The 22522-nt window shown below is 35.1% G+C and overlaps 1 protein-coding gene across 1 annotated transcript in view; it reads left to right on the top strand.

The window, feature by feature from the left end:
* ATM (ATM serine/threonine kinase) overlaps nt 1-22522 on the top strand; it is a 92420-nt gene that overhangs the window by 30733 nt on the left and 39165 nt on the right. Inside the window, exons 23-39 of the mRNA XM_075723913.1 lie at nt 1293-1413; nt 2724-2900; nt 3681-3850; nt 4140-4386; nt 4989-5104; nt 6361-6487; nt 7691-7890; nt 9797-9971; nt 11944-12108; nt 12388-12520; nt 14602-14697; nt 16121-16292; nt 16703-16844; nt 17485-17661; nt 18060-18234; nt 21507-21594; nt 21952-22107. Of these exons, the coding sequence (XP_075580028.1) occupies nt 1293-1413; nt 2724-2900; nt 3681-3850; nt 4140-4386; nt 4989-5104; nt 6361-6487; nt 7691-7890; nt 9797-9971; nt 11944-12108; nt 12388-12520; nt 14602-14697; nt 16121-16292; nt 16703-16844; nt 17485-17661; nt 18060-18234; nt 21507-21594; nt 21952-22107 (2637 nt within the window). The remainder of the gene's footprint in view (nt 1-1292; nt 1414-2723; nt 2901-3680; nt 3851-4139; nt 4387-4988; nt 5105-6360; nt 6488-7690; nt 7891-9796; nt 9972-11943; nt 12109-12387; nt 12521-14601; nt 14698-16120; nt 16293-16702; nt 16845-17484; nt 17662-18059; nt 18235-21506; nt 21595-21951; nt 22108-22522) is intronic.

Raw genomic sequence — 22522 nt, 5'->3', positions numbered from 1 at the left:
TTTCACTTAACTGGGTGTTCAGCTACTGTATAGCCGCTCTTTTCAGTACTTCTGGGGTTTTAATCTTGACAGAATATAAAAGCCTACCAAGTTACTTTGGTTAAGGTGTTCAAACTTTACATTTCAATTATTCTGTGATGTGAGAGATATATATAGAGAGAGAAATAAACAATGCATATATAAATAAACCTACATACAGCAAATTTTGCCGTAAATTTATTGTGCAAAACTTGAATAGGAAATAGCTGTTTGTCCTCTAGAAATAAATTAGGTACATTGTGTAACATAAAAACTTTTTCAAAGGATCTCGTGTTTTGAATACTGCATATAGTTCTTTCTCCATACATCAAAAAGGATGTAATTCAACTGGGATAGGAGCAGAGGAGGGATGTTCAAAAGTATGAAACACTTCATGCACAGCCATTGGTTGCATAAACTGGAGCCCTTCAGCACAAAAAGAGTTGAATTGGAGGAGATATAACATAAGTCTACAAAATTGGGAGTGGAACAAAGTGAAGATTGGCAGTCTTTTCCAGTTTAAAGACTAGGGGACATCAAGTGAAGCTAACAGGTTCAAGATACTGAGAAAATATAGTTTACTTCTTTGTACAACATTCATTTATCCTGAGTGTTATCCTACTGCCTTCAACTGTCTGGATGTTTACAGGGGTTCAAAAAGCAACAAATTCACAAAAGAGGAAATCATTGAAGGATACTAAATACAGTCACCACTTCTAACTCATGATCTGCCTAGGTCAGCTGTGGTCAAATGTTATATTCAAGGAATTATTCTGCACACACATGCAAACATATTTCTTATGTATCTGCTAATAGTGACTTAGAAATGGCTAGAGTAACATTTGGCCTGATCCACTGTGGTGTTCCCATTTTTGTTACAAAGAGCAAAGTGGGTTGGGCCTTCATCTACAAAAAAAAAAAAATCTTTGAGAAACTCTTTTTACATATACATCTGGTCAATAAATACATTCCCAAAGTACTTCATGACATGAAATGTTCCATTATGGCGGACAGCTGAAGTTTGGCTTCCTGCACGGGCAGAGATTGGGAAACTTTTATATGTTTTTAGGCTATTCTCCACCATTTTACCCCAACAGTTATTCTTAGTGTTATTGATAATGTTTGAGGGAGAGGAAGGAAAGACTGCTATATAAGAAAGTTAAGAAGAAAATAATGATATTCAGAAAATCAGAATCTTCTTATTTGATACGCACAATATGCAGTAATTCTGTAGACTAAATATTATGCTAATAATTATTGTTCTTTTTTTGAAGTTTGTTTCAAGATGTGAAACAGAGAGATTCTTCTGGAATGTCAAAACCTCTTCCCTTGAAGCTCCAGCAAAAGGCTTTTGAGAATGCATATCTCAGAGTTCAGGAAGGAATGAGAAATGTGGTACCGACATTAGTCATTAGTTTTGCCTAGTTTTCCTCTTACGAATAAGATGACTTTTAAAATGATCGTGTTTCGGTTTCTGAGAACATTAATTCTTCTGGACTTCTGATAATCTGGGATGGTGGAACAAGATGGTAGTCAGGAAATTCCTTACACATTTAGTCAGCCACTGTTTTGCCCACATTAGAAGTTTGTAAACTCTTTCACTGTGTGTTCCAGACTGCTCTTCTGTATCATGCTATTTGTTGTTGCAGGTTTCAGTACTGTAACACTTAAGAATCAAAGAAAAATGGAGCCTCAATATTCTAGACAACATTTAAATAGTGAATAAGAGGCAATGTAAATTCAAATTATGTGTTTACATAGTATAAAAACAGATTTGTAAATTGCAGTAAGAGCATGTTTCCAGTGGTATTAGAGCAGTGGTTTTCACAAAACCAAAATCTGCTTAAAAAATTAAACTATTCAGAAGAAACTTCAAGTGAAGTAAAAAGTTTTACTTCAGTGCAGTGACTGGAAATGCAATGGTGTATATCACTGTGGAATTTCTTTAACGATTAATTTTTCTATTAGTATCTTTCACTTTTCCTCCTTCCTTGCTACCATGCTAAGTCATCTACATCATCTACATTTTCCACTTTTTTCTGTCACACTATCATCTGTCTGCATGTCATCTCTGCCGTGTTTTCTCTCTGTTCCATTTGCCTGCTGTCTTGTAGCTTGGGCTCACTGCTGAGGCCTCATCTCTGTCACCTCATTTCATCTCTCTGTACTGTCGCCTCCAGCTCTTTGTTGTGTCGTCTCATTTCTCTGTTGCCTTGGCTCTCTGTTCTGTCACCTCAGCTTGCTGTTGTGTATTAGCTTCTGCCCTGTCATTGCGGTTTCTTATTACTTTTATTCAATATTCATCACTTGTCAACACCATGCCTTAATAGGCAAAGAACTGTGTTTGCATTACAAGGCAGTTCTTTCCTATATGCATCAAGGAGGAGCAAAAAGACGACTTGTCTTGTCAATGCCTCCATCATTTCTCTGTTAAGTGTGTTGGCTTGTTTAAACTGCTGATACTATAACGTGGACTGGAGTGTATGAGGTATCGGCATGTGCGCTGCTGGCATGCTGGAGGCAGTAACTTCTGGTTGAGGGGTGGAGCAGACAGCTGAGGGAATTAATTTTTAAGCAACCAAAGCAAGGTTTTCAGCACTATTTATGTCAATGTCCTTAATTTTAAATTATTTATGCTCATTTATTAATTAGGAGATTGCTTTAACAGAGTATTTGTACAAGTTCTTCATTATTTCTTGTTAAAGGTCAGGAGTGATGCAAGTCCTGAATATCTTTTGGACAAACAGTGCAATGGAAAAGCGGTTTTGCTGATGCTTATAACCATGGTTCTGTGCTGCAGTCCGGTCTGTGAAAAGCAAGCTTTGTTTGCTATTTGCCAGTCTGTGAAAGAGAATGGATTAGAACCTCATGTTGTGAAAAAGGCAAGTATAAAATTCCACTTTATATTTAGGTTATAAATTCAGGTTAGGTTAAAATTGGAACGGTACAAAATGCTTTTGCCAATATTGAAAGTTGTTAGATTTTGTAAAAGCATGACTAATGTGGGGCTTAAATATCAGAATGAATTTGTAATTATATTTAATGACCTACTTAGAAGTAATGAAATCATAAAAGGCAATTTTAATGGTAAATCCTGTATGTTAAAAGCACAGATCTGAAATACAAATAGATTCTTATACATTGAAGATTGCAGATCCCAGTTAAAAAAATCTTTCTATCCAGTGGAAGTAAAGTGAGTTTTCCAATGTGGAAAATATGTAAAATAAATGCAAAGTATTGGAAGATGGTATGTGTCTTATGGACTTTTATTTTGAAGTTCACAAGGGTGTACTGAAATAAATGCTGTTTATACTGCAGTCTTTCATCCCTGTCCTTTTCTTAGTGTGTGTGTTCTCTCCTTTTTCTCCTTTCTTTCTATTCGTTGCCTCTTGTTTTTACACACAGTCTCTACCCTGCAAAATGTGTACTGGCTGTCCTTTCTTTGCATACCACCTCATACAGGGGAGTTGTAGTTCCTCAATTGCACTCTTTCAAGATACAGCAATAGAAATAATAAAAAAATTGCTTATGCTAAATAGGAACTGAGTTATGCAAATATTCATTAAAAGGCTGGGGACACACACACGAAGGTGTAGTACTGTCAGTTTGCCATAGTATCATGTACTCTGCATGCTATTTGTGCAATCTTATTTCATGCACAGGTTTTGAAAAAAGTATCTGACATTTTTGGCTATAAAAGTATAGAAGACTTCATGACATCACATTTAGACTATTTGCTGATGGAGTGGCTGAAAATAAATGACAGTGGATATAGCCTGTCTGCTTTTCCTTATGTTCTTCTGAACTATACTAGCCTTGAGGAATTCTACAGGTAAGTTTGCTGTATGGAAGCAGTTTATTTAGAATTATGACACAGGGTTTCTAAGTGTAGTAATGCATCAGGATTTTGTTGTAAGATAACATATTGAGAGCTTTAAAAATGTATTCCCAGTATCTTTTATATTAGATTTATGCTGGTAAGATTTTTTTGTATAGCAGTAGGTAAACAATAATTACAAGTTTAGTTATACAGTAGAGGAATGGTATTTGCTATATTATGCTTGAGATTTTTTAAAAAATCCAATTCAAGGACATTTTGGAAATGTATTTACTACCTGTAGGTCTTGTTATAAAGTTTTGGTTCCACACCTGGTGATTAGAAGTCAATTTGAAGATGTGAAATCAGTTGCCAACAAGATTGAAAAAGACTGGAGGCAGGTTCTAGCAGACTGTTTTCCAAAGATACTTGTGAATATCATCCCGTATTTTGCCTATCAAAGCCATGGAGAGAGCGAACTAGCAGAACAGAGAGATACGGCTTCTAAAGTCTACGACAAGCTTAAGGATGAAAACTGCTTAGGAAAACAGGTATCTGTTTTAAATGTGTAAATGAGAAAGAAACTTTTATATATTCTGTAAAAATGTAAATATTTATATATTTCAAGTTTATAGATATAAAATTACTATTTTAATAAAGCCACACTAGCCAAATTTTTAACCCAAGGTTTTCAAGTAGCTATTCAGTAGAAACTTTCAGGCAGACAGTTGACTTGAGGTATAATTTTTTTCAGAATGTAATAAAAATTTTTTTTACCATTCATTATACAATGAGTTTCCCTGTCATATATCTAAGTCAGTCATGTTTTCCTCTTAAAATATTTTGTTAATGCTTTATGAGGAGTTGTCTTCCCCAGAGGCAGACTATATATTCAGAACTAGTAGTAAAATTAAATATAATTTTTTTTTTCCAGATACTGTAGGAAAGTAAATTCTTCTACTTGTGACTGCCATAGATAAGGCTTAACCAGGCTTAATTTCTGAATGAATTGTATGTCATGGATAATTGAACAAAAAGAGAGAGAATCCAGACAGGAAAAAAATGGGTTTTCTCAGAAGGAGAAGAAATGTTAAATTATTTTAGCTGAAATATTTTTTTTCTTATTAAAACACTGTTTTTCTCCTTCTAGCAGATTGACAGTTTATCTCATAATAACTTACCAGAGATTGTGGTTGAACTGTTGATGACCTTACATGAACCACCTGATACCATGGTAGGAGAAGGAGCTCATCTGAGTAAATACATAAGGTACGTCTTTGCAGATTTTCTAAATGCTGAGTGTGTTTGTATCGTCATTAGTAATGAGGTATCATAGGCATGCTTTGTCACAGAGTTATTCCCCAGTATCAGTAAGGAGGACCTCTACAATACTTTGGTTAGTGGAGAGAATGAATGGGTGGGCAAGAGAATGCCATTATATGTTGGTGAGCTGGACTATGGCAATGCCAATTTAGATTAGTTCAAATTTGGATGGACTGCCCTCTCTGTAAAGTTGGCCAGGTTTTAATGTCTAAATTAAAGTGATTCTTTTAAGGGTCTTTAAATATTTAGAAGTCACTGAGAAGTGAAGTGATTTGTTTCTTCACAGTTCTTGTAGTGGCAGCTCTTGGCTTTGGTAAGGAGATTGCTTAAGCAATGCCAAATAAACGTATTCCTAATTAATAGAAATATTCTAATGCCATAAATATCTTAATTTTTATGAGCTTTTCGGTCTTTATTGGTGTCCTAAAAATATCATTATTTGCATAATTATACCTGGAAGTAATTTTCCAGGTTTTTGTGTTTAGATGCAAACTATTTGGAAAAACATGACGCTTTCTGAAGTAATTGAAGAAGGTATTTTTATTGTAGCAATATAAAGTTGAAAGAAACCAAAGCATTTCTGTGAAACTCTACCAAAAGTTAAAAGGCTGAGGATTTCAGAACTTTATAAAAGAAATTTGTTTCAGTGAGTTTATTAACAGACTGTGGTGTCTGCTGGTAACTAAAGTTTTTCTTTCTAAGAAGGGAGTGGTAGGAATAAGAGTGATGAAACTTAGATTTTGCTGTTTTGTTACTATCATGATGCATTTCTTTTCTTTTTGATGTCCCAGAAAAATTGACTAGCCTTTTTTTATAATGGGGGGAGAATCATGATTACCTTTTTCTCAACCAAATTGTTCCTGTAATTACAAAATGCAGCTTTATCCATGACTTGCAATTAGATTTTCTTACAAAGTACCTTAGATGAGACAAATGTGTGGGGTTTTAGCAATACGAGCTTTCAAAAAACAATAAAAGAATGTTAAGAAAGTACAACTTAGAAAGCTGCCATAGAGGGACAACAGACAGCTAAAAATAAGGTGTATGTCACTCTGCTGGATGCTTTTGGTGTTTCTTACTTAAGAAATCTTTTCTGCTTTCAATTAGGAGTTACGTGTTTATTCAATGAGACTTGTTTTATTTAATACATGGGGTTTGATTTGGGGAAGAAAAAGAAATAAATCTCTTTTTTATTCATTTAGGGAACTGGATCCTGCTCCTAATCCTCCTCATTTTCCATCTTATGTGATTAAGGCAACTTTGGACTATATTAGCAACTGTCATAAAAGCAAATTAACAAGTCTTGTAGCAGTTCTTTCTAAAAGCCCTGTAAGTATGTAACAATGATTTTCTTTCTCTGTACGATATAAAATTTCTTTTATGGGTACATTTTGGTTTAATTAGATATTTTCGTCATGTATATATGAGGCAAAAACACAACCTTAGAAACCTTTCTGTTCTTTTGTTTGCCTTCTAAAATGGAAGAAGTCCTAAGTTCAGGGACACGATAACCTTATAAAAACTACATGCTTGAAATATTACAGGCATTATATAATACATATAAAATAATGCAAAAATAGAAAGGATTATTTTAAAGGTTAGGGAACTCTGTGTGTACCAGACACAATTTAGATGCAATTTATGGGTTTGGCATGTCTGAAGAAAATTCTAAAATAATTACATTTGGACAATTTTATCTAAATACTACCTACAATTAAGATACTAAATTTTACCCCCCTTACTGACAGTGTGAAACTTTATATTCTGTGATATTTTTAGACATTTGATTTTCAGTTGTTAAAGGCAAATACGAAGGCCTATAAAACTATGCAGCCCTTGCAATAAATCATAAATACATTACTGTCTTGTAACATCATTCCTTAGAAACGTATCTTTTCAAAGTTTATGCTATTTTATTGCATATGTTGTCAACAACTTACTTTGTCTATCCATAAACAATCTAAAAATAAGAAAAAAACCTTTTTCTTGACCATGCTTGTCTAAATCTTTTGAATGTAAAAGTTAATATTGCCAGCCAGTGGAATAAGTTCTTTAAAATGTAACACAGCCTGCCTAGTACATTAAGATAGTTACTTTTTTAAGTTTACAGTTTTAACAGTTACAATTTGTATTGATATATTCTATGAAATCATGCCTTTTGTACATATGAATGTTATGTGTGAAATAATATGGATTGAAGCACTACCCGATGTTTTAATGGTTTTTATTTAATGTTTCTCCTGTTGGTGAAAACTGCCATAACTGTTTGTTTTTATGAAAAATGTGCATACCTTTCTTGTGGGGGAAAAAGAAAAAAGAAAATTAGGAGGTATGGGGCTTATAGTCCTGCTTGGAGAATTGTTTTCTATGTAGGTCTCTTGTTTGTTTAAAGCAGTAAAAATAGTAAAGCCTTTTCGTCCATGTCCTTTAAAAAAATAGATATATTTCTATCGCTTAAGTTTTTTCTTGATAGAAAGTGTATCTGTATTGGCATTATGAATTAATTTTTACTCATAGTTTATTCATTTTTAGGATTCATTCCAGAAGATTCTTCTAGCCCTTTGTAAGCATGCATCAGATACAAACAACATTTACAAGAAACACAGAGTTCTTATAATTTATCACTTGTTTGTTAGTCTGTTACTTAAAGAGATAAAAGATGGTTTAGGAGGAGCATGGGCTTTTGTCCTCCGAGATGTAATTTACACCCTGATTCACCACATCAATAACAGGTAAATACGGTAATTATATCTTGTTCTTCCTGTCTGTGCTCCCTTGTTCTTGTAACCTTACATTTCAGTATTGCTAGTAGATGTTAATTCATTTGTAGAAATAAATGAAATTTGCTGAAAGAAAAAATTAAATTGCCTTTCTTTGATAATTTCGGAGTTTAAATTTACAACTTACTAAAATGTGGAATGTTTTGTGCTATCCTTGTATTTAAATGTTTGCTATACTGCAGAATTTTGTATCTATAATAGGCTATCAAATTGTAGAAATAAGAAGTGTTGTGAAATTTTGATGACAGTGTGGGAATGTAAAGGATATGGGAGAAAAATTCAGATTGTGGAGTTAAATGCAAGGTAAGCACATGTCAAATAAAATGTGCTTATTGAGTTAATAAAGAGTTTACATTCTCACCAATAAGTAGCTAACAAAATGAGTGAGAATTGGTACATGTTAGCTTAGCTTATCATCAGGTTGAGAAAACTGGTACTTCATCAGCCTTAAGATTTAAATAGAAATTCTTATCTTTCATAAGGACTACAGATATTTTCTTACTTGAGGTTTAGCTTTGGATTTCCAAGACAGTTATTCACCTAAATGTCATTGAGTTTAAGTGCAGGTTGATTGCTTTGCTTGTACATTTCGTACCCTGAAATATTGAAGAGACGTGTGGATTTTATGGTAAATGCCATTATTATAAGACTTACTATTGCAATCACCACCAAACTGGGGCAGGGGCAGTTGATGCACTGGAGGGCAAGGCTGCCATTCGGAAGGACCTCATCTAGCTGTAGGAGTGGGACAACAGGTACACTGTGAAGTTGAACAAAGGCAACCCCTAAGTCTTTCACCTGGGATGGAATAACCCCATGCGTGAGTGCAGGCTTGGGAGCTGACTGTCTAGAAAGTAGCTTTGCAGAAGAGGACCCAGGAGTATTGGAGGGCAAGCTGGATGAGTGAACAGAGTACCTGTCATCACTGAAGGCTGACTGTGTACTGGACTGTGCTGGCGAGAGGGTAGCCGGCAATTTGAGGGAAGTAGTCATTCCCTTCTGAGTCTTAGGAAGCTGCAATAGGACTACTGTGTCCAGTGTGGGGCTGCTCCGGCCAGGACATCAGATATAATGACAAACTGGGATAGATAGTAGATAGAAGACGACCCCCAAGAGGGTAGGTGGAGTTGATCTAATTTCTGTTCTCCAGTTTCTGGAGGGGAAGGTATCTTGTAGAGAAAGTAGAGCTGGACTTTTCCTAGAGGTGCACAGTGAAAGAATGAGAGGTAGCACCCACCAAGTTGCAATATGGGAAATTCTGGTTGGACACAAGGGAAGAGATTTTCACAGTGAGAATAGTCAAATACTGGAGCAGGTTGCTCAGGGAGGCTATTGTTTTCCATCCAAGGAATGTGTCAGAATTCAGCTCAACAAAACCCTGAGAACCTGATCTGACTTTGAAGCTGACCCTGCTTCAGGCAGGAGGCTGGACTAGATAGTCCCCAGCTGTCCTTTGTAACCTAATTTTTTTTTTTTTTTTAAACTAATGGTTATGTGAGCGAGAGGAGAGTTCAGAGAGCATGTTTTCCACTTTGCTCTGTTTCTGTCAACATTGTTCTGGCAAATAATAATTTAAAAGCCTTTTTGGGTTGGGTTTTTTTCCTCTTTGGAATATATTTTCTTTAAGTTTTTTACTCCATTTTTTATAGTGATCAGTCAAATTCTGTGTGTTTCATTTCTCCCATGTCTCCTGAGCTAAATCCTTAGAGCTGATTGAGTTGGTAATTTTAAAGTTTAGAATCAGTTCCTCCTATAAAGATGATTTATTTTTCCCCTATTCTTGTTGTATAATAGGTTAACACTTGAGATGATGACAATTTCTATTTCTTTAATTTCACTTTTTTGTTTCCTGTGACAGACCTGTTGTTATCAGAGATATATCCATGCGCAGCTTTTCACTCTGTTGTGATCTTCTTTATCATGTTTGCCACACAGCGGTTACGTGTTGCAATGATGCTCTAGAGAGCCACCTTCATGTTATTGTAGGAACCCTAATACGTCTTGCCATGGACCAGCCTGAGATTCAGGAACAGGTAGTTTTGAGTTGCTGCTTGTTCCTTATCTGTTAGCTTTTTAGTTCATGTTCACCGTTGTAAAAGCTATATCTATACTCATGTTCAATTTTAATTCATTTTTTCTATGCTTTGTAGATTTATATAAAAAATACTATTTGGTATGTAACGCTAGACCTTTTAATTTTTTAAATAAAAGTGTCTTTACATTTGGTACGTTTATTTTGACAAATATTGTGTTCCATATTTAATTCCTATGGCTTTAAACAGTGATTGAGAAGTATTTGTATCATAATTGCTGAGATTACTGTATCACTGTCTAATTCTCTATTTACTTAGTCTATAAAAAATAAGATTTCTTAAAAGAGCTTTAATGGTGTTGTAATGTCTTTTATGTCTGCTTTGAATCTGTGCGCCTTTTCCTGCCAAATCTGAGAGAGATCTAAAACCTTCAGGGTAAGTTTCAGAAAAATTGTTAGCTTAGTTGAGTAGAGACACCAAATCAGTGGTACCACTAAGGAAAAGACAGAGCAAACATAGGCATTGATGAACTGCTGGTGATGGCAAGCTAATCAGTACAAGCACATCGAGTAGCCAAGCAGTTACCTGCAAAGATCTGTGGATGATTTCACGGGAAGTATGATGAAAACCTTTGGAAGGGGAAGGTGTCTAGAAAACAAAGAGGAATTATGTGCAAAGAACAGATTTCTGTAGTTCAGCTGTTTATTTAACAAATTATCATTAAAAATGAATGTAGCACATGGACCTTAAAAGGGAAATGAAGCAGTTTCTGTTGTGTGACAAGCCTTGTTTTCCTTCTGGTGATGATCTGTATGTGCATTCTGCTGGGGGTGGAAATAGATTTAGAGACTTGTAATTAGTAGCTGAAGGTGAGAAGAGTAAGCCTATTGCACTTAAGTCCTCATGGTTGCCTTCTGGCTTAATCTGATCCCATGGTACCATATGCACCTTCGTGGCTGCAGTGTAGCCCTGCATTGTTCTCCTCCTTGTACTTCCAGTTCAGCTGGAGAGCTATGCTGATCCAGCTGAAAATAACCTGGCAATCTTTTTCCCAGCTTAATGATCAGGGTCGGATTTATAATATGTCTATGGCAAACAGCTGTACATGCACAGCTGCAAAGACAACGTATCAGGCCATCTCTGGGCAGAAACAAAGTGGGGAGGGCAGAAGTTTCTCTGAATTGGAACTGATATCAAATATGAAACCTTCTATCAAATATGAAACCTTCTCATATCATACTCCTGCAGGGAAGTCCTTCCTCTAGTGATCACTTTTCAGTTTCTTCTCTTTATTTTTCTTTTAGCATTGAATGGAGGCTAGTTAATCATTTTCAGGTAAATACAAGTCTCCAAATAAAAACCTCATCATTTAGATCGTAGATTCCTCAAAGCTGTCTGGATTGAATATTCAATTGCATTGATTTCTAAGTAAAGCATAAAAGCAGCATTTTTGCAAAGAAAGTATGATGCCCCTTTAGCAAGCATTTATTCAAGTTGTAGATCAGTTACAAAAATTCTGCCAGAGTTCAGTGATTTAGGCATTTGTCCAGATTTCAAATTACAAGCACTTCAGTTAATAAGAATAATGAAGTCCTAATAACATCAGAAGGACTGCTTGGGTGCAGTGTGTTGCTAAATCATTGCCAATATTGTAATGATTGTATTGGCCAGTATTTGAAATCAGCTTCATCAAAAGGCAGGATAAAACTGCAGGCTGTGATAATAAAAGCTTTGATGTCTGTTTGGGAGGCGGAGTAGCAAAAACATCTCATCGTTTTAGAATATATCTGTGATTTCCCCAAGCCTCTAAACATTTCATAATTTTTAACAGTGTAAATAAATTATCTTAGCATTTTTAGAGTTCTCAGTTTAATGGAACTTGGAGAAATACAAACTTTATAACCTGAATAAGAAATACAGCTCAAAAATGTTTCTCTGTCTTTTTTGTTTTTCATTTGCTGTTTATGTTCAGGTCCTAGGCTTGTTGAAGTATCTGGTGATGGAAAATAAGGATAATGAAAGTCTGTACCAAGCAATCAAATGCTTAGATCCTTTTCCTGAATATCCTGCTTTTAAAGATTTGAGAGCAACTCAACAGATGATAAAATACAGTAAAGGACCATATTCTCTTTTGGAGGTAATTACATTTAAAAATACATCTCATGGCATAGTGTTTTTTGTAATGAAAACTTTCAAAAGAAAAACAATTTTCTAGCTATAGGTGTAGCTGAGAAAGATTTAAATTAGACATGTGGGTTCTTTTTATTGCCAGTTTCAGACACTTGAGGTATTTGTAGGTCTCCATTCTTATTTTGCATCTATTAATACCCACATTGTGGACTGCTGAGAGCCACTTCTTTGCTTGAAGCCTTTATTTGTATGCTATATGTGCTTAATACAAAATGTTGTTTTGCAGGAAATTAATCACTTTCTCTCAGTTGGTGTTTGTGATTCACTGCCCTTAACACGACTTGAAGGACTGTATGATTTACGCAAACAATTGGAACAATATAAAGATCAGATGAAGGATCTCCTGAAACATTTCCAGGGTACTGACATCTGATTATGTATTTTATTTCTTTTGTTTCTGGTTTTAGGTGTGTACCAATGTAACCTATTCTAATTTGACATTGAATGTTTTATTTTGTGTCTTGGTTTTTGCATGTTTAACAATGTAACCTTACAATTTCACATGCAGAATAGAATGGCATTTATTATTCATGCAAAATCTGAAGTATCTTTAGTAGAGTGTATTATAAATATTATATGAGGTGTTATATGGCAGAGAGAATAATATGCCCTTCCAGCTTTTGGCATGGGGCACTTGTGATTGTGAACGACCAGGATAACGTATGAGTATATTGCTTTAGGGCTGCTTAGTGAGTTTTCTTGTATATGAATCTCACTACTCTTCTAAACGTAATGAAGCTAGATTTTATTAAAGGCGTAGTGTGTTAGAAAGTAAAGCTCACAGAAGTTTTAAAATGGTAGGATTTAGTTCAATTGAACCTTGCCACATCTCAGTATTCTGTTTCAGCCCTCAGTCCAGACCCAGTTCCTTCCTATTTTGGTTTTCAGATGCTTGTGCCACACCATTTCACTTTTCTCCTCTACATCAAGTCTTCCTCACCTTGTGTGTGTGACAGAAAGATAAAAAGAGCTGATGTAATTCATTGTAAATGAGTGCAGAGTAAAATTTGGGAAAGAATAGTAGTCTGTCATAAGGCTATGGTGTAAGTGCATTATGTCCCCACATCTTGAATATTGTTTACAATTTTAGTCTCAAAATTCTGCTTGAAAAGAGAGTTAGTAAAAGGGCAGCTAGCTTGCGTGGAACAACTTCCATCAGAGGAGAGCCTTGTGAGCTTGGAAAAGGAATAGGAATATAGAGAGGTGTATAAACTGGTGAATGATATGATGAAGCTGAGTAGGGAGCAGTTACCACTTTTATCACAGTACAAGAACAGGTTAAATTATCTGGCAACAGTTACACAAGAGAAACCACATAGTTTTTTTCAAACAAAATATATACAGCATGGAACTTACTGCCACTTATTGTGGAGATCAGAAGCATAATGGACCTTAAAAGGAGATAGACATGTCTTGTAGAGGTGATTAGGTATGAAGATCTGCTCAGAAATACCCAATCTGCTGACTGGCAAAATCTGGCAAGAAATACTCGCGCTCTGTTGGGAGGCAGGCTAGCAGGCTTGATGGGCCTGTTGCCTTGATTTTGCCTTATACTAGAAGTCTAGTAAGCACTTACAAATAACATTATTATTGTTTTTATTATTAGCACTAAAAAGAAGTAAAAAACCCAGTTATTGATAAAGGCTATAAAACTGTATGCTGAAAGATAACATTTAAGAAATGCAGCTTGGCCACATATGTATTCATTTTTATAAAAACGTCAACAAGCATAAAGCCTGATTCCAGGTTTCCATTCCAATCCCCAGGGCAGCAGGAGTTTTTTAAAAGAAAATACTGCTTTTATTTTTTTTATATTGGCAAATCATCATATTTTTTTCTAGACCTTGTTCTGGGAAACAGGAAAACCATTTTGTCTGGAATGTTTATTTAAAAAAAAAAAAAGACCTCAGGCAGGCAGCAAATATGTAAGGAAATATCCATCTCAAGAGTTTATAATTTGGCAAAGTTAATTAGGCAGCTGAAAGCTAGTCAAATTCTGTGAAAATCCTGGCAGAAAGCCCTATTTGGGGATATTCCTTAGATTCAGATTTAGAACAGAATGATGATACTAGCTTAAGTGCTGTCAGTGGAGTTACATAGTATGACTTCACTGTTTCAAATAGCATTCTTACACTAACTTATGCTAATATTTCATGTATTATCATTTCTACATCAAAACACTGAAAATACTAGCATTTGTGTATTCTAGTTTTGGGGATTCTTTGGCATAGTCAAATCCATAGAAGTGTTTTGAAGACATGATGATTAAGAGAAATTAATATTTTTTTAATGTACTGTTTAATACCAGCTTGCTTCAACATTAATAATGCACATTGACATTTATAGATAAAAGATACTAAAGCAGTGTTTTCTTCTCATATGTTCACATTACAAATATACAATGACATTTTTGGGGTTTATTTTTCTTTCTGAATGATAGAAAAGCCAGAAGATTCTGTAGTAGTCAAATTGGTGGTGAGCTTACTGCAGCTGTCCAAGATGGCAGTTAACCATACAGGTGAAAAAGCAGTGCTGGGTAAGTTAATTAGTCCCACAGGCATCCTAGGGCTGTCACTGGAAACCCCAGGTTGAAACTGTGGCCGTTCTCAATGGTACTTCCCACTGCTATTTTGCATTTGCTGCCAGAGGTAGCCATCAGAAATGTTAAAATGGGCGATGTGTCTTCTTTTCAGTCACTGTATTTTACAGCTTTGACTAACAACTTGTCATCAGTTTAGACCCTGGTCTCTTCTATACTCAATAAAGAGTCAACCGCTGTTAAATTGGTCACTTTAGGTTGAAAAATAGTAAGAAAAATTGGAGAGAACTGATCTTAAAATTTAAAAGGCATGTCTTAGTGGAAATTAAAATAGTTGTTTTCCATCTTAAAGCCTCTTCTGTGTTATTAAAATTATTCTCACTGTTTACATTGAGCACCTGATTAATGTTTGACCCAAACCACCAAAGCTAAAATCCAAATCCCCTCTTCCCCAAGTGGGGAGTACCTCCATGAAGGTGATATTTACTGAAATTAGATGTCTAAACTAGACAGAAACACAAGTAATGAGAACATTTGCCTTAATATATTTTTTGTCTAAAAGACAAAATAACTGATAATTAAAAATGCTGAGCAATTGAAGCTCACATTGACTTCAGTATGATACATTCTTCAGCACCTCTGCAAGTTGTAGGGTTCAGCCTTTTCTGCATTGTGTTTTCTTAGATGATTTGTTAAATTTAGTTCAAAACACAACCTGTGTACCTTCAGTCTGTTCTTTATTTGCTCTGGTGGTTAAAACAATGTTGTAGAAAATGGAAACATTTTCAAGACACATGCCACGTGTGAAGGAAAGAGCAGGGAAATAGATTTTGGTTTCTTCCTGATGAACATTAACATCCCTTTTTTAAAACTATTTTCAAGGTCAATTTTGTTTTATTTTTTCTTATATGTAGTCATGTGTTTTTATAAAATATTTTGTCTGGAAAGCAAATGATGTATCACATTAATACATCATTTTATGTAAAATGCAGGTTAATTCTTACTGAGTTTACAGGCTACTGTTTGTGTTCACAGGCTACTCTTTGTATTTATCATACCCTTAGGGAATGAAAATTGAGTGTCTTATAGTGGCTGTGATTCTGACCTTTTGCACTTACCTGTTTCTGACACAAGCAAAAATAAAATCTGTATCTGATTTAAACTGCAAAATCCAGAGCCATAAGCACTCCTAGAAAATTGAGTTAGAAGGTATAACTCTATTATTTACAAGTCTTAAGCTGCAAAATTTGTATACATGTAATTTTAATCATAAAGCTCCTCAAGTGATTATTTATAAATGTTTGCAGCTTTTTACCCCTTAATAATCTCAGTTCTAAAAGTCGTTTATACTAATTGCAATTTTTTAGGGTGAGATCTTGTTATAGTGTGCATAAGACTATAAAATTACCTGCATTTGCAGAGGCTGTTGGAAGTTGCTTGGGAGAAATAGGTCCCATGGATTTCTCCACCATAGCTCTTCAGCGTGCTGAAAATGCACTGGATTCTAAATCAGTGGACTTACTTGAAGATAGAAAACTTCAGTGGGTCTTCATAATGTTAACACAAATAAATATTGCTTTAACAGATAAATGGTGAGTATACTTATGTAATTTATTTAGTTCAGAGCTTAATAGGAGACATTAAGTTGCACGTTGTTCAAATCACCTCAGAGTAACACTCTGAAAGTGTTGTTAACACCTTTTAATGTCTAACTGTGTGCTTCTTCAAGGCTCAGATTACTTACCCAGTCCTGGAAACTCTCCAGTTGGACTTGAGCCAGAGGGTGTCTTCTGTGCTGTAGAGGATAACAGTGCTGTGGAGTAAATACTGAGGCTTTGCTTTGTAGCAAAATATACAATGGCATATCCTAGCCCAGAATTTTCTGATTTGATGCACGTCAGATTGTAGAATTATTTGTCTTGTGTGTTTATAAAGGTGATTTTGAAAATAAAATATCTGAATGAAATTAATAAAGATGATGCCGTGTATGTTATTCTTTCAGTATTGATGTTAGAGCTGCTGCTGTTTCCTGTTTGAAAAACATATTAGCCACCGAGTCTGGCAGTGAATTTTGGGAAGTTTATAAAAATAAAGCTGATCCCATGTTAATCTATCTAACGCCTTTCAGAATGTCTAGGAAAAAGGTACTTCTTCTGATATACCTTATTTATATGGCATATGGGGTAGAGAAAACATAAAAATATATATTTTTTAAAAAAAGTAAATTTGAAAATATGTTTGAGGTAGGCTTTGATGAATGCAAAATTTGGACTTTTTATCAGCCTGATTGCAAATGTGATTGCTTTTGTACATCTGTTTCTCCTTTCTGTTTCAGCATTTGTGGCTTCTTCACATAGGAAATTACCAATTTGACATTAGAAAGCTGTGTACTTTCATTATTAGACAGACAATTTTTGATTACCTACGCGGTAATGTAATACATTCTTTCTCAGTATCATTTGATGCAAAAGCTTAGTGGAAAATAGGCCTGAAAAAAGGGTGCATAATTAACCATAAATCGGATATTTCCTAATTTTCAAACTTTTGATTTGCAACCTAAATGTCATGTCTAATGTGGCCTTGTTGATGTTACCAGTAAAATTTTATTTTTAATACTTTCAGATGTCCTCGGAAAACTTTACATTTACCTGAACAAAATTGATATTGTCAATCAATTAAAGCACAGTTAATATTTAATATGTTTTGATCTGTTCAGATTGCAGTATGTTTTTTTAAATGCAATAGAATTTGTTTATATTTGCAATATATATATTTTCCTTCCAGTTTTTTGTAGTACCTGCTAATGTTACGGAGGCTCCTTTAGAAACTTTGGATAACGCAAACCTCTGGATTCCTCTGGGAGAAAGTCATGAGACCTGGATTAAGCACCTAACTAGTTCAATACTGGACAGTGGAGGTGTGCAAAATGAAGTTCTCCAGTTAATGAAGCCGCTATGTGAGGTGGGTTAAATTATATGCATGTGTATATATGTGTGTGTGTGTGCGCTATGATGCACAAAAAATACAATTACTCATCTTGATAGCAAATAGTAATTTCTGCTGTTAAGTTACTACTTTTTCTTAACAGTGAATCAGACCTTCGTAGTCAGATATTGCAGATACCTGTAAAATACACTCTTGAAATACAAGATTTAAGAGATAATTGTAAACAAAGATGAACTTTATATGACTACTTTAACTAAATGCCAGGGTAGTCCTGTTGAGTGGTTTACATTTTTGATATTACATATTCTTTCTCAAGCATTACGTGTTTGAGTAGTTGTCAGTTTGGTTATAGTCTGAGAAAGAAAGGCTTTTGGTTGTTTTCTTAGCAGCTGCTGTGCATGATTATCTTCTAGGTGAAAACAGACTTGTGTCAAACTTTGCTTCCATACCTGATTCATGATATCCTTCTTCATGACTCAGATGAATCTTGGAGAAATCTTTTGTCAGTTCATATCCAGAAGTTTTTTACAGCCTGTTGCAGATTTGCCTCATCTAGTAGATCTACTACACCTCCAAATTCTGATTCAGGTAATGGCATAATATTTTTGTTTCAGCTGAAAGAGGGATTCTGGCTGTGAAAAAATTATCGTCTGATATCAAATGTATGATGTGCCCTTGTAGGCAGGGAGACTTTTAGAAGCTTCTGTCCAACTGTTTGATCTTTTTCAGTGGGGGTACCAGTAATTTTGAAGCTGTTTGTTGGCAGCACCCAAGTAGTTTCTTCTGTATAGCTTCTTTCCTTATTCACAACTGCATAATGTTTATTACTTGCTGAATTTAAATGTGATCCAATGTTGTGTGCTGCAAGGTGGAGTCTTGGACTGTCTCTTAAAATGACTAATTGGCAGTTAAATTTCTATGTTACTCAAACAAGAACAATTAAAGGCAGTTTTCACCTGGATTTTCCCCTCGGAAAAAAGACTAACTCTTGCGTTAGCTTCTGCCTAATGTTGATAATGGTCTCCCTACACATTCAAAAGACCTGTTCCATTGCAGCAGAATGAAAGGAAGTTGTAACCAAAAGAACTGCAGCTGAGTATGAGCAATGCAGTAAGTTCCATTAAAAACAAAGCACCTTCTAATCAAGCTGGCTGGTGTCCTTTCCAATTAGATTGTGGTTGAAGTTAGTAGAAATCTGTGTAAAAAATAAGATCATTGTTATTAGGATATGGGAATGGTACATGCGCTTATTTTCAGGAGCTGAAATAATGTATTTCTTTTATTTGTGCATGTCCCTTGCTTAACACAAATACAGTATCTTCAGGTTAATACTTTTTTGTGCAGTAGCTACTCTGCTGTATCTTCCAACTTCCCTCTTCAGTGACAAATCACCAAAGGAATGAGTCTGTACAATGTCTTGCAGTCTCTTTACAGGCAAGCCATGCAAGCTTCAGGTTGCCAGAGAGGTAGAGGAACCCTTAGTATTGCAGTTTTTGCTAAGAGTGCTGTAAATAAGCCTAATGATGCAAGATGTACTTTAATGTACTTTTTATAGATGCTTGCATGGCCGGAAAGACTAGAGCAGTATTCTTTCACATTTTTGAAGTCAGGTAACAAGCTTTTCCCACAATCCAGATATTTTTATTATTGTCCCACTTTGTAAGATAGAAAAGGATTAACAATTTCCTATTTCTTTCCTGTAAGCAGCCAGGGAAACTACTGCATAAATTTATCTCAGATGTACAGAATAACCCAAAATGTTCTATGAAAAATAAGAAGGTATTTTTCTAAGTTTTATAAACTTGCAGTTACTTGAGTGATACCAATGAGCAAATGATAGAGGCCTCTTCAAACATTGTGATTCTATGCAAGGGATCCTACGAAGGCAATAAGAGCAAAATAAAGGACATGTAAAGGCTTTAAATGGGGTTCTTCAGATGAAAAACTGTTCTGGTACCAAAAAAAATACATGAAGTAGCAGACAGCTCATTGTCTATGTAGTTGTTTACAGATAAACTGGAGGTGCACTAGCCAACAGAGCAAAGGTATGTTGATTCCAAAGTTGGAGTAATAGAACACCAGCAGTACTGAAAACAAAATTTTTAAACATTTGGTGACTACCAGTTTCTTCGAGGGGAAACTGTTACCCTATCAAAACAAGGAGAAAAATCTTCCTAGAAAACCTAGATAAATTTCATTCCAATCCATCAGGATCCAACCTGTAGCAAAGACAAGCAATTAGACATGAGAGAGTTGAGTGCTTCTGAACAAGAGTCTTCCTGTTGATCCATTTTGACGTGCAAGTTCTAGGAATTGGCTGTTAATCTTGGCAATTTAAAGCATAAATAGTGTGAACATCATGCCAATCACTGCTCTGCCTGAGAAACCAAACCTAATCGTAAATTGCCAATTGCTTGACAAGAGTCAGACCCACCAAACTAAAAATTAAGAATATTTTGGACTTAGTGCATGTCAGTCTGGCCAGAATCATATGTCAGTTGAATCTATGTATTTTTTTTGTTCAATGAATCTTTCAAACTACTTGTTCAGTTATTTCTCCTTAGAATTTACGATTTCTGTCTGATGACATGAAAGAAAAGACATGATTTTCATTTTCGGTCTGTAGGCATCATGTTAGCAAGTGAGTGTGAACACCATGCTGACAGGTTATAGTTACCATTATATTCATTTGGTCTGTTGTGCAACAAATGCTGAAGAATAACTTTTTTCTTCCGGTTTTCTTGGCCAGTGCCTTTTCCTTGCCCTAACTCGTTAATACTTTCTGGTACCCAAATATAATTCATTCAGAAATTTTCAGTTATTTATCTGATCAAATTATGAAAGAGGAAGTAGCAATCTCTTTGGGGCGTTGACTGTACAATGCTAACAGAATGGACCCTGCCTGTGAGATGATATGTCTACATTTGCAAGTAGTGCAGCATATGGGAATGGATCTGGACAGCAAAATGTCATGGTGCATTAGAAACTGAGAATCAGATGTCACCACTGTATGTCTTTTGAAAGTTAAGCATGTGGGAGATGACTTATAAAGAAGAAGTTGGTGTTCCTTCTGTAAGGTCTTTGGTAGAGGTGGAAAGTAAGCTTTGTTCATTTCTGTTTGTTGGAACACACAAAATGCCCAGATACTTCTTTTTTTATGTGGCTTTTGCTTTCTTTAGGGGAAATTTCTAGTTCTGCATCTTACTGTAGTGTAGTAGTAATCAAACCCTTGCTTATGCTTTCCCTGTTTCTTGCTTCTTGTAATTTATAAATTAAAAATGTCCAGAAAAATGAAAAAAATTATTAACCCAATGACCAGCACACAACCTGTAGCCATCTGATTTTTTTTTTTTAATCCAGAAGCAAGGCATGGAAATACAAATTCTTTAAAAGTATGTGTCTGTGTGGGGGAGATAGTGTTTTTTTGTATAAGCATACACACTGTATAAAACCTACAGTAAAGCTACTAATAAGTATTTCTGTGGCTTTGGAATAACTATGTCTCAAGCCTAAGGGAAGAGGTCTGTTATGGAGCTTTGTGCAGTGGTGTATGATCATCTCTGAATTCTATAAGAAGAAACGGAACGCACAAATTATTAATGCAAAGATAATTTCATAAAGAAAATTGTGGTGTAAACTACTGTAATGTCACTAATACCATATAAGGAGGGGATATACATTTTGTGACAAACTATTAATTTAATTTTGGAAATGCCATCCAAGGAAGTTTTTAGTTACTTTCTTGAGTACAAAAGAACTTTTTCTTCTTGAGGTGTTCTTGAGTGCATCTTTTTATTTTGTAAATGGATATGTTATGACAAAAGTTCATTATATTCTTTCGTTTGAAATATACATCCCAGAGCAAGAAACCCATGGTTTTAGAAGTTTGGATAAAGTATCTCGACGAGCCATGCTTGCTGTTGTTGATTACTTAAGAAGACAAAAGAGGTGAATTATAGCTTTCCAAAATGTTGCTTTAATTTAACGATGACTGTCCTAAGATCTGTTGACACTCTAGATTAAGGAAGAAGGATGTGGTAGAGAACACGTCAGTTAAAAGAACAAAGATATAGTAGTGACCTTGCATTTGCTACAGAAGTGATATGGCTAGCCTTAAAGGGTTCTAACTATGCTGAAGGAGTTTTCTAAAAACTTTTTGTCTGATAAACTTTTGGTGGTATGGGTTTGGGGATGGGGCTAAGATAAAATTAGCCTTTGGAAGGCTTTATAGTTAGACTGAATTTATTTTGTTTAATGTTAGAGAGAAGGTCTGTTACAGCAATATTAAAGTCTTTATTTAATCAGATCTGTTTCAGGTACAGTTTTTGATGACAGCTTCTGGCTAGATCTGAATTATCTTGAGGTTGCTATAGCAGCACAGTCTTGTGCTGCTCACTTCACAGCCTTGCTCTACACAGAAATCTACGCAGACAAGATAAATAGAGACAAACAGCAAGAAAGGTACAAGGCTTGACTAATGCAGTTTCTTGACATTTCTGGTAAAACGGATCATATTTTAATGTGTCACAGTAGTGTTTTGTTACGTGAAAAGTCAAGGAAACTTTAAAAAAAACTCCTTAGGTGTGTGTATTAACCTGGAAAATATTTCTACCGGTCCTTGAATGGGATCCCAACCTTGATAGTTTGCTAGCTGTGACGCACTCAAAATACTGTCATTCTGACTTCTAACCAGAAAGTTTTCTTAGTAGTGTGTGTTCCGGAGAAAATCCAATAAAGCTAATGCTTCTGAATACTAAAATGTATTTAATCTCGCTTTCTAAATTGAATGCTTTTCAGATTCTATTCCTCATTATTAATAGTGTCCTAGTGGTTAAATTATGGCCAGAAGTGAATCAAGGGGAGAAAGAAACCCCCG

This window comes from Pelecanus crispus, chromosome 1 (assembly GCF_030463565.1).
Source record: "Pelecanus crispus isolate bPelCri1 chromosome 1, bPelCri1.pri, whole genome shotgun sequence".
Taxonomy (NCBI): domain Eukaryota; kingdom Metazoa; phylum Chordata; class Aves; order Pelecaniformes; family Pelecanidae; genus Pelecanus; species Pelecanus crispus.
Note: the sequence above shows the minus strand (reverse complement) of the source record. Positions and strands in the feature narration are given on the sequence as shown.